Source organism: Cnephaeus nilssonii (assembly GCF_951640355.1).
Source record: "Cnephaeus nilssonii genome assembly, chromosome: 18".
Taxonomy (NCBI): Eukaryota; Metazoa; Chordata; class Mammalia; order Chiroptera; family Vespertilionidae; genus Cnephaeus; species Cnephaeus nilssonii.
In genome coordinates this window covers 170,380-182,326 of record NC_137089.1, presented here as the reverse complement: position 1 = coordinate 182,326, position 11,947 = coordinate 170,380, and the positions used below count along the sequence as shown (strand labels likewise).

The 11,947-nt window shown below is 66.9% G+C and overlaps 1 protein-coding gene across 1 annotated transcript; it reads right to left on the bottom strand.

Moving 5' to 3' along the window:
• Window positions 1-131: 131 nt before the first annotated feature.
• Window positions 132-11,680, bottom strand: TONSL (tonsoku like, DNA repair protein). Its single transcript, XM_079796065.1, has 26 exons — window positions 11,583-11,680; window positions 11,404-11,499; window positions 11,060-11,202; window positions 10,117-10,300; window positions 9,664-9,793; window positions 9,283-9,454; window positions 9,089-9,203; window positions 8,445-8,590; window positions 8,197-8,349; window positions 7,929-8,054; window positions 7,647-7,824; window positions 6,718-6,794; window positions 6,518-6,607; window positions 6,163-6,235; window positions 5,915-6,078; window positions 5,707-5,830; window positions 4,846-5,579; window positions 4,670-4,746; window positions 4,146-4,299; window positions 3,986-4,064; window positions 3,261-3,562; window positions 2,961-3,132; window positions 2,153-2,328; window positions 1,707-1,780; window positions 1,229-1,362; window positions 132-430 (listed from the first exon to the last, which is right to left on the bottom strand). Exons 1-26 carry the CDS (start codon window positions 11,605-11,607, stop codon window positions 237-239), a joined length of 4,092 nt encoding a protein of 1,363 aa, XP_079652191.1. The 5' UTR covers window positions 11,608-11,680; the 3' UTR covers window positions 132-236.
• Between the last annotated feature and the right edge of the window lie 267 nt (window positions 11,681-11,947).

The following is an 11,947-nucleotide window of genomic DNA, read 5'->3' as shown; positions in this document are numbered from 1 at the left end:
CCCGCCCCTCGCGCCTGCGCGCACAGCACACCCCGCTCCCGGCGCGGCTGGGACCGGGACGGCCCGGAAGCGGGCGCTGGGCTCGGCGCGCAGGCCACCTGCCCCGGACCCCGTGCTGCTTCCCCGCCTCCCGCCCACCTCAGAGCAGCCGGGTGAGGCGGCAGCAGTGCTTTATTGGGGGCGCGGGGGTGGGGGGGGGGGGGTGGGAGGGGACGGGCCGGCGCCGGCACCGGCTGTCAGAGTCGCCGGAAGAAGAGCCGGGAGCCTCGGTCCAGGGTGCAGGCGGCGGGGTCCGGCTGTCCGGACAGCAGCTGGCCCAGGGCGGCCCGGTCCTCGGCGGAGAGCCGCCTGCTGCACAGTTGTAGCTCCCGCAGCCGTGTGGCGATCTTGTCCCAGAGGCCGGGGCCGAGGGGACCCCGGACAGTACAGCCTGCAGCGGGGGAGGCGGGAGCAGGCCTCAGGGAGCTGCTTCCAGCAAAGCCTGGCGGCCCCGCGGGAGCCCCGCCCCAGGGCGCTCTCTAGCCCTCGTATCCTCCCTCGTGACCAGCTGCCCTGGGGAAGGAACCCCGCAGGGCCCCGAGAGGTGTGGGCCACTCTAGGAAGGGGTGCTCTCCCAGGCGGCCAGGCAGGAGGGAGGGTGGCGGAAATAAACACTGCGTCCACATCTGTGCCTGAGTGTCCATGACAACGCCTGGGTCTTCCCCTGCATATCGTGCACACAGTAGGGGTGCCTGTGAGGCTCAGGCCTGGTACACTCAGGACCCCAAGGGCTTGTGAGGGTGGAACCCCAGGAGGCCAGGTGGGAGCTCTGCCACGTGGAGGAGCAGGAAGAACCAGGCTCCTGAGTACCCCACCCCCAGCCTGTCTGGCTGAGGACAGAGCTGAGCTCCCCTGCCCCAGGCTCCAGTTCAATGTGCCAGGCTGCTGGGTGGTCTCCCCTGGGTACTGTTGGGCATGCCCACCAGGAGAACAAGCCACAGGTTGGGAAGGGAGGGTCAGCGAGCCCCTGCCAAGAACTGGGAAGGTCCCTCAGTGGCAGCCTTTACCCCCCTTCCAGTTACCTGTCTTGTCCTGTGTCAGCTGCAAGGGGCCCAGCCCACCCTCAGCTTCTGGCTAGTGGCAGTGACAGCCCCTTCAAAGGAGGCACCTGGGCCGCAGGAGGTCCCTGAGGAGGAAGCTGTGTCCCCGGCCTGGTGTGGTAGATGTGGCCACCATCCCCAGAGCTCACCTGATAGGCCCAGGAAGCTCAGGCCCTGGGGCCGCCCCTGCAGGGCAGACAGGAGCCCCTCCAGGCCAGCACAGCTGATCTCGGGGTTGGCAGACAGGTCCAGCGAGACAAGTGAGGGGCAAAGCGGGAGACATCTGGGGTGAGGGAAGAAGTGAAGGGGTCAGTTTCCAGGGAGGGAGGCCCCCATCACTAGGAAAAGCTGCTCTGGACAAACACACCGCTCTGCAGGCCACAGGCTAAGCCCAGCAGGTCTTGCCCCCAGCCCTGCACAGGCACAGGCTCAGGTGTTCCTCCATGGCTGTCAGGGCACTGCCAGGGGCCAAGGTAGTAGTGGCCAGGCTTGGGGCACATTCAGGAAGGAGCTGGCACCACCTTCGCTCCCCTTTCCTGCCTGACCTAGTGCCCCCCAAACGGAAGGATCCTGGGCCTGGAGATCAGAACCCACTCAGGAAGTGGGGCACGGGCAGGGTGGTGTTACCTGCTCAGGTCTCTCACTGCCTGGTCACCCAGGTGGTTTGCAGACAGGTTCAAGTGCGCCAGGGCACAGCCTTCCTAGACAGAGGCCAAGGCTGCAGTGAGTGGGTGCTTGTCCTCCCTGCCTCCCAGAGGCTGCACAGCGGAGGCCAGACACCTTCCTTCTTTCTTAGGGGTGAGGGGGCATCAGAGGGAAGCAACATCCCCTCAATTTGTAGATCAGAACGACTTGAGAATCATGGGTCCCCCCCCCCCCCCGCCTGGAAGTACCCCCAGGAGAGAGCACTGGGAGTCCTGACATTCCCTTGGACCTGCTTGGGGGCGGGGGCCACCTGGGATCCACAGCCCACGGCTGTTCTTCAGAACCTGCAACACTCTCCCAGCCCCTGCCCCAGGCTTTGGCCGGGTGCCCAGGGTTCCCGTGGCTCGGTGTTTGGCCCAACCATGTACCTTGGTCAGGTATCTGACCATGGGTTCCACCAGGCCCGAGTCACTCTTGCTGGCCACCATGGAACTGACTTCCAAGTGCAGGAGGGTCTGGGCGGGCAGGCTCTGCAGGGTCTGGGCCAGGGTGGTGGTGCCCAGGATGTTGTAGGACAGGGACAGTGTCTTCAGGTGCTTGGCATCTGAACCAGAGGCCAGAAGCGCTATCAGCCCAACACAGCACCACCCAGCCCAGCTGCAGAGTCCTGGACCCTCTGGGGAGCTGTCACTGAGACCTCGTGCACAGGGAACAGGCCTCTTGCCTGGAGATGGGGGGCGGGCCAGACTCCTGAGCTCAGCTTCTCCCCATGTTTCTGGCCTCTGCCTGCCCTGACCCACGACAGGACACCCAGGTCGCCTGAGAGAGGCCCGGGCAGGGTGTGTGGGTGGGGCCGGGGAACACTCCTCTACTGCCCTAACCCCAGGCTCCCCCACTGCTGCTCACAGCCCCACCACCGCTGCAGAAAGGCCCTCTGGGGAACCACTGACCCAGCCTCAGCACGGAGACCTGGCTCTCTGCAGCCCTGCTGGGTATACGTGGAATGATTCGGGCCCACGGGACTGAGCTGGTGAGAGCAGTGGGGCTGGGACTCTGCCCTGTGGTACAATCTGGCTGGAAAGTACCAGATGCCTCTACCATGTCTGTCTACCTACATGCGTCCAGCAGCCAGGTGATGCCCCAAGGCCCCTCTTGCTCAAGGCTGAGTCCCTGCACACACCCTCCTGAGGGCAATTGGAACCCTGGGGCCAGGAAGTGGACGTGTGGTCAGCTCACCTAAGAAGGCTCGGCCCAGGGCTGCCTGGTGGCTCAGGAGGAAACCGGCGCCGAAGCCACAGGCCCGGAGGTGCAGAGTGCTGAGTGCAGGGCAGGCCCGCAGGACCGAGGCGAGGGCCTGGCTACAGCCATCCCCGAGGGGGTTCATGCTTAAGTCCAGCTCCTCCAAGTTCTGGGAAGACAGACCCCCATGGGATCTGATGTCCGTGGCCCCCCTTCCCCCCCAGAGCTGGGCACCAGTCAGCACACCCAGGTGTGCCTTCTCACCTGTCTCTGGCCTGCTGCTCCCCATGCCTTTACCTGCAGGGTGGCCTGTCCCACGAGACCGGAGGCAAGCTGGCGCAGGCCTTCAGGGCCCAGGTGATTGGAAGAGAGGTCGAGGAGGGTCAGGCCAGGCAAAGTGTCCAGGGCAGCCAGCAGCTCAGTGGCACTGCCATCCCCCAACCGGTTCCCGGCTAGGCGCAGCTCCCGGAGTGCCGAGTGCAGCTTGAGGGCCCGAAGCAAAGGGGTGAGCTGGGCCTGGCGCAGGGCCAGGGAGCAGGCGCTGAACAAGGGGCCCACACCCTGGCGCTCCATGGCCTGCAGCACCTGCGGGTGCTCCCCTGCAAGGGGACGTGGTGTCACCAGGGCCAGAGCCGGCCTGTCTGCCCCTTGAAACCTGCACAGCCCCCCTCACTCCCCAGCCCACCTGCTCCAAGCCAGTGGGCCCAGTGCAGACTGGAGGTGTGCAGACCTGTATCTGCCCCATAAGGCCCTCCCCACCTCTCAGTCTGGCAGCTCCCAGAGACGCCAGACTTCCTGCCGGGCCAAGCTTGGCCCAGCCTCTCAGCTCTGAGGTCTCTACAAGGTCCCACACCGCTTCCCCCGCACCGCTTCCCCCGCACACTGCTCATACTGGGGGCACTGGTAGGGGAGGAAAACCCAAGGACAGGTGTGGATACCTGGGGACCTGGCAGAGCCAGTAACAGGTGGAGCCCATGTGCCCAGCCCCTCACCCGGCCACTGTGGGCCTCCTGGGCCCTTACCCTGTTCCAGACTCTGGCAGGCCCTGCGGTAACGGTCGGTCAGAGGGGGGAGGTCCCATGAGGTCACTTCAGCCAACACCTGAAAGCACCATAGGTAGGCAGCCCTGGGGAACCCAGCACCAGGGACGCCCACACTCGGGGCCTGGTTCCCGCCACTCACCTCCTCGTTGCTCTGCAGCACATCGGGGATGGGATCCTGTGGGGCCAGCAGGGCCCCCTCCTTCCGTAGGGTGAGCCTAGGCAGCAGCCCGCAGGCCTGGTAGTAGCGCTGGGCGGCCTGCTCGGCCAGCCAGGCCACAGAGTGGGCCTCCTTGCTGTGGGACCAGAGGCTGCGCTGAGCCTGGACCTGGCCACGTCCCTGCACAGCCGAGGAAATGCCCCCGGGGCTCACCCTCATGCTCTCGGGCGAAAGCTCCCTCGCCTGGCTCCTCCCTCCCCTCCCCATAAGCTGCCTCCAGCTCCCGGGCCCCTCCCAGGGGCCACAGGACCTCCCCGGCCACTCCAGGGCCCACCTATGCTTGAGAAGAGCCCCCCGCCCTTGCCTGCGACCCCACCCCAGCTACCAGGCCCTCAGGCCAGCAAGGTGATGGGCTCCACCTGATGCACAAAATGCACCAACACCAGGGTTCTTGGCTGCCACTCGGCAGAGCCCACAGGGGCACTGAGGGAGCGGGGATGCCTCACCTGTGTGGGACGGGGATGAGGAAAAGGTTATCCTGAACGCGAACTCGGACCCGGATGGTAGGAGGCAGGACCGGCCCCTGGAAGGGGGCAGAGAGGGATAGCAGTCAGAAAAAACAGCCCCCGGCCCCACCCAGCCCGAGGCAGGGGCTGGCTCTGCTCCAGGCCTGAGCACCCACCGAGGAAAGGCCGGCTGGGGGGGTGTCCCCGCTGCCAGGGACATGAGGGCTCCGCAGGGGCTCCGTGGCGGAGCTGCCATCTCCACCTGCTCGGACCGCGGCACTCCTACTCCTGAGACGGGGCAGCTGGCTCTGCCTGGCCTGGGCCCGTGGCCTGACAGGACTGTCGTCACCGCTGGACTCCGAGGTACTGCGCCTGGTCCTGTACCCACTGCTCTGGGGGTGGGGCGGGCGGCAGCCCTGGGTCGGCAGCAAGTCATCTTCCAGCCAGGCCCCGGCCAGATACTCCTCCTCAGGGATCAGCGCTGCCGTGGGAGTGGGGGCCTCACCCGGGCCCCGAGGTGGGCCAGGCTTGGGGCGGCAGCTCTGGGCACTGCCCACTCCTCGAATGGCTTGCCTGTAGGCTGCCGGGCCAGCTGCTGCCACCTTCCTATTGTTGACATGGTCAAGCACGCAGGCCCCGGCTCGCTGTGCTGGAGCAGAGTGCCGAGGCCTCTTCTGGGGGGCCCCAGGTGGGCCCACACTGTCCTCACCCTCTGAGCTGCTGCTGCTGGCCAGCTGGTGCCTGCTCCTCCGCGGCCTGGCCACAGCCGGCACTGCCTGTGCCCCCCAGGTCCTGGCACTGGCCTGAGAGGCCTCTGGGAGTGCTGGGCAGGGGCTCGAGGAAGGAGAGGTCTCAGGGTCAAATAGATGGTCACTTGGGAGGCTCCGGGGAGCCAGGGGGCTGTGGGGAGCTGTGGGAAGAGAGGATCTGCAGTGAGGTGGGCCCTGCACATCCCTGCCACCCACGTGGAAATGCCCGAGGCCCAGGAAACTCTCCAGGTGGGGGCGCTGTCCCCGGGGCGGGAGGTCCCTGCTTGCCTCGGCCGGAGGAGGCCTCCCTGAGCCTCCTCTCCATGGCGCCAGCCTTCTCTCGTGTCTCGCGGTCCAGGTCCCGGTGGTACAGCCTCACCCACTGCTGCAGCGTCTCCAGCGGGCTGTGGCCCTGTGTGGCACCCAGCTGAGCAGGGCCGGCGGGAACAGACCCACCTACTGCGGCCGTGCCCACCTGGCCCCTGGCCCCACTCACCTTCCTGGTTCGGAGGGTGACCGACGCCCCCCGTTCAATGAGCAGCTCAGCCACCTCAAAGTGGCCGCAGTTGAGAGCATCGTGCAGGGGAGTGATGCCCTCACAGCCCTGGCCGCCCGGGTCGTCCACCGCGGCCCCGTGGTCCAGCAGGAAGCGGACGATGTCTGTGGGACGGGGAACGTGAGCCAACGTCCAGCACCCTGCTCGGACCCCTCCCTGTGCGTGACAGACCCCTGGCCCACGCTCACCCAGATGCCCGTAGTTGCAGGCCTCATGCAAGGGTGTCCAACCACAGTGGTCCCGAGGGTTCAGGGGGTGACCCTGTGACCAAGGATGGGAAGGAGCCTGACCCGGAGTGCCCCACAGCCTGGCCTTCCCTCAGGGCTGAGGCCAGAGGAGGGCCAGGGCCTGGGTCCCACCAGACGGGTCCCACAGTCCATCCGCAGCCGGGCCTGGCCGGTTCCCACCACGAGGCAGAGCCCTGAGGGACTGGCAGGGCCAGCAGCGCGGTGCTGCCTCCCCTCCCCTCCCCTCGGGGCAGGGAGTGGACCCTCCGAGAGCCCCTGCTGCACCCACAGGGTGGAGGGACGGGCGCAGGCCCACCTGCCGCACGAGGTCCTGGACGCGGCGCAGCTGGCCCTCGATGCAGGCTCGGTGCAGCAGGGTCTCCCCCACATCGTTGCGCCGGTTCCACTGTGGGCACAGGCACCGCAGGACACGTGTGTGTTGGGGGCAGAGGCAGAGGGACCAGGCCACGCTGGTGAGGCCCAGAGGGAGGCCCCCCCCTCCCCACCCGGCCTCACCTTGTTCACCTGCTGCCGGCTCAGGCAGCCCCGCAGCTCCTCCTCCTCCTCCAGGTCCTGGGACTGGCTCTCGCCCTCTGACAGCCAAGCGGGCACCGGTGAGCAGGCTCACCCCACCCAGCCCTCTCGCCCCCACCCAGACCCCACGCTGTGGTGTGTCCTCCCTCTACCGAGAAACATCCTCGTCAGGACGAGTCACACACGTTAAAGGCAGCTTGTCCTCGAGCCAGGCTCCCTCTCCCTGTGCACGGTGGCCTCCACCCAGCTCCCTGCACCCCCCTTCACTCTGCTCCTGCCTCCGGCCCCTTCTGGAGCCTTTCCTCGTGGCGACCATGTTGAACAGCTCTGCCTAAAGTTGTCACTGGTCCTCCTGCTACACCCTGCCCGTGGCTCCCTGCACCTCCGCCCCAGCAACACCCCGCCAGCCCCTCCCAGCCAAGGCCCAAACCTCCCACCTGCCCTGGACGCTCGCCGAGAGCCTCTCTCGTCCAACACGGAGTCACTGCTCCTAGGCCCAGCCCTCCCTTCCTGCCCCCATTGCCCCGAGATGTGCAGCCCACGCCCACTCAGACTGTCCCTCATGTCCACCTGCCACAAGGCTGACCTCATCGGCCTCCAGGGGAACCCACACCGCTGTTTCAGGAAGAGCTGAGCTCCACTCTCGCCTGTCGTGTGCTCCAAGGTGCCCTTTCTGCAGGTCAGGCCTGCACTGCCTCCCCCGTGGACACCCACCAGCTCCCATCACCGACGCTGCCCAGGCTCCCTGTGCTCCCCTCTGCCCACCTCACGGCACTGGCCACCTCCTGGCATGGAGCGTCTCCTGTCACGACCTGTGATCAGGCCCCATCCTCACCCACCGCAGCCCCGGGCCCAGCTCGAGCGGACGGAGGGGAGAAGCGGCAGGGCCGCCGGCCAGGTTCAGGCCTCACCGCTGTCTGAGAGCTCCACCTCGCTGGCCTCCGGGGTGTCGCTGTCCTCCTCCCCTTCCCCGTCCTCCTCCTCCTCGTCCTGGTCCACACGCAGCGCCTGGAGCCTGGCTTCAGTGCCAGGGGCCTCCTGGGGCTGCAGCCGCAGCTGCACCGTGTGGAGGTGCTGCAGGACCTGCCTCTGCAGAGCAGGCGACGCCCAGTCAGGGCCACAGGGACGCCAGCCACCCCGGGGGGAGACACAGGGCGGGGACAAGGGCACCGGCTGGGTGGATGGGGCCACACCTGCAACTGGGGCCGCTGAGCCTGCTGGGCACAGCCGAGCGCCTTCTGGAAGCATGGTGCCAGCTCCTCATAGGTGTCACCGGCCTCCTCGCGGGACAGGGCAATGTTCAGCCAGGTCTTGGCCTCCTGGAACAAGAGGAAGATAAACGGGTTCTGTGATGGCTGCCCCTGCAAAAGAAATGCCCGTCTGCGCCGGCACCGGGTGGCAGTCCCGAGGCAGAGCCGTGGGGACAGGTGCAGAGACCCCGGGCGTGGTGCCGCGGCTCACCTCCAGGGCGTTGCCCTCACGCAGCCTCAGCTCCTCTTCATAGTGGTGCACAGCCCCCCGGGGGTCCTTCATGTCTCCCAGGGTGGTGGCCAGGGACACATGGATGACGGCCAGCTCGGGCCCGGGCCTCTTCAGCAGCTTCGCAAAGTCCAGCTGTGGACGCGACAGGGCGGCTACTGCACACCTTCCGGGCCCAGAGCATTGCCGTCCCTCCCCGCCCCAGCCCGCCCCTCCAGCCGGGTGTGCACCTGCTTCTGGTAGGCCGTCGCCGCCCTGGGGAAGTCGCCGGCCTTGGAGAACAGGTCCCCCAGCTGCTCACAGATGCCCATGGCGCTCTGAGGGTCGCTGCTCTCGGACTCCTCCAACTGCTGCTGCAGCCGGATCACCGCCAGCACTGCTGGGAAGAGCCTCATGCAAGGGGGCGGCAGACACAGGGCCCAGCCCGGCTCTGCCGTCCGTCAGCCCTCTGCCCTCAGGGCCACCCACCCTGCCCAGCCTGTTTGCCCGTTGGTGAGAAGGGGTAGTCAGAGAATCAGCCCTAGGGGTTGTTGCAAGGGTTACGAGAATTAACAGATGATGCTGGCTCGCAGCAAAGGCAGGCCACTGCCGGCAGCTGCTGACGCCACCCATGGGCGCTCCGGGCCACACGCCCTGTCCACTCCAAGTGGGGACAACCTTTGTCTCGTCTGCCGAGGATGCCAGTTCAGGTGGAAATGCCTCGTCTCCCGACCACCCTCATGGCCTCTGCGCACACTGTGCTGTAGACTCAGGTAGAGTGGGGTTCTCCTCCCAACAGGAATTGGGGCTGCCACCTCCCCAAGGACACATGCCTGGCCCCCTCTGCCAAGGAAGGGGAGCCCTTAGCTCCCGGGGTCCCCCCTTCCAGGCTCACCATACTTGAGGGTCTGGCACACAGCCGCCTTCTGCAAAGGCTTCTGGGAGCCCAGCCTGTAGGCCTTCTTCAACGCTCTCTTCGCAGCCAGAAAATCACCCAGGTCTTGGAGAACCTGGGGGACGAGGGAGGTGAGGCTTGCCTTCCCCAGGGCCCCGGCCAGCCCGCAGCTGCGCCCGCAGCCCAGAGGGCACCTGTGAGATGAGGACGCAGCACTCGCTCTCCATGAACCCCTTCCGCATGGTGCGCGCGCACTCCCGGGCCCCCTCCAGACAGCGCATCGCCTGCGAGTGCTGCCCCTGGCGCCAGTGGATGGCGCCCAGGTTGTAGCGGGCGCGGAACAGGTCCTCGTACAGGTGGTTCTGCCTGCGGGTGACGAGCGCTGAGTGCCCAAGGCACCAGCACGGCCCCCGACGCACGGAGGCATGGCTGCTGATGGACGCCACCCGGCCCAGCAGCCCCCCAGCTCCTCCCCTGGCACGTGGCAGACACGCCAGGCTGCCCCCTCCCCCAGGGCTGCTTCCTCTAGCAACAGGCGAGTGAGCTCCCTCCTGGGCCGAGTGGGGCAGGCTCACTCGGCAAGAAAGATGCTCTTCTTGAAGTAGTCGTTGCACAGGGCCGTCTGCCGCAGACTCTCGAAGGTGAGGCCCAGGTTGAGGTAGAGTCGGGCCCTCATCTCACTCAGCTCTCGCTTGGGCAACATCCCTGGAAGACGACCCCTCTAAGACACCCAGGGCCTTGACCCCAATTGGGGTCTCTGGCTTTGGACCCCATCCCCCACCCCTCCTCCTGCCTCTTACGGGGTGGGGGGGTCCCAGGGGGTGTGCTGCAGACAGAGTGTGGAGGAACCAAGAGCAGACAACAGACTGCCAGGCTTGAGGCTGCCAGGAGCACAGACTGGGCGCCCCCTCACGAGGGGGCTTCTAAGAACAGACCCCAGCCTCACCAGGGGAGGCCCAGGCAGCAGAACCCACCACACAGGCTGGCAGGGGCAGAGGGTGGGGGAGGGCTGGACCCCGGGCACTCACCCTGCAGCTTCTCATCCACAATAGCCAAGCTCTTCTCAAAGGCAGCTTGAGCCTGCAGCAAGGCATCCTGCGACTGGCCGTGGTCATAGACGTCCAGGTGGGTGCGGCCAATGGTGGCCCAAGCCCTCTGCACCTCAATGTGGTTGGACAGGGAACAGGCCAGCTCCAGGTAGTGCTGCTGGTGCTGGGGCACAGAGGGACAGTGGCTGTGACCAACCCTTGCCTCAAGCAAACCAAACCCCACATGTCACTCAACTCGAGGGGGGGGTCCCTATGCTTACACAGGAGAGCCCCCTACTCCCTGGAACACCCCTCCCCCCCGAGCATCTCCTCTATGCCAAGGGCTGCCTGTGGGGACACTGGCAAATGTCAGGCTAAGGGAGGAACAAGGCGTGAAGGTTAGTCGGGTTCCTGCACCCCAGCAGCAAGGGCCAGGGCAGGCCCTGTGTGAACAGTGGGTCCTGACCCTCACCCCCCAGTCCACAAACACAGCTTAAGTGGTGGGTTCATTAACGGTTGTTTCTGGGGCCAAGCTCCCAGGAGAGACTGTGGTGCAGCCACCCAAGGACCAGGTGACCATCCACTGGCACAGGCCCACTCAGTCGCAGTATGTCCCCCTCTAGCCAGAGGCTGTTCCTCTGTCCTCAGAAAGGGACCCCTGCCCGGCCAGCGTGGCTCAGTGGTTGAGCATGAACCTATGAACCAGGAGGTCCCGTTTCAATTCCTGGTTGGGGCACATGCCGGGTTTGTGGGCTCGATCCCCAGTGGGTGGCCAATCACTGATTCTCATCATTGATGTTTCTCTCTCGCTCCCTTCCCTTTTCTCTCTCAATCAATAAAAACATAAAAAGGAAAGAAAGGGACACTCCCCCCACCCCCCCACGAAGGGCAGGCCCGGGAGGACTGGGTCTGGCAAGCTTGGGTGCTGAGTGGGCACGCCCACCTGCAAGGCGGCTGAGTAGTCCTCCATCTCCGCCAGCCGCTCCCCGATCTTCCTGTGGGCCACGGCGCAGCCCAGGGCGTCCTCGGCGCTCTCCCGCAGCCGCAGCTCCTGCTGATGCTCCTGCAGGGCCTCGGAGTAGCGGCCTGGGTACAGGCGGGCGGGCTTCAGCAGGCCGGGTGGTCGGCCGAGGGCCGCGCCGGACAAGGCTCCCCGCACCCGTCCCGGGTCCCCAGGCCCCAGCCGTGGACCCCACCCCGAGCTCCCCGGGCCCCAGCCGTGGACCCCACCCCGAGCTCCCCGGGCCCCAGCCGTGGACCCCACCCGGCCCCGCGCGAGGAACGCACCATGGCTGGCCAGGAGCTCCCCCAGCTGGTGGCAGAGGGCGGCCTCCTCGCGCAGCTGCCCGCTGTTCTGGGCCTTGGCCTTGGCCTTGTGCAGCTCTACAGAGAGAGAACGAGGCTGAGCCTCTCCGCCCGGGCCCGCCCCGGGGCCTCGCACTCGGGCGCTCGGCCGGGGAACTTACGGCGAAGCTCGCGGTCCAGGCTCATAGTCCGGGCACCGCGCAGGGATCCAGCCGCCGGAAGAACCCGGACTTCCCGCGCTCTCGCGGCCTGGCCCCTGGCCCCTGCGCAAGCCCAGCACCGCCCCGCGCGGCGCAGAGCATCCCGGGAAGTGTAGTCCAGCCGCCCGGAGCATCCCTGGAGCTGTAGTCTGGCTGTTGCTGGGCGGGAAGAGCTGCGAGAGGGCAGCCGCCTGCCTGGACTCCGGGTCGTTTGGATGCGGAGGTACCCCCGCCGCCGCCACGGCCCCGCAGCCCCCCTCCCCCCCACACACACACCAAACCTACCACAGGTGCGAATTTTCCTAAGGGGGCACTGTCCTCATGTA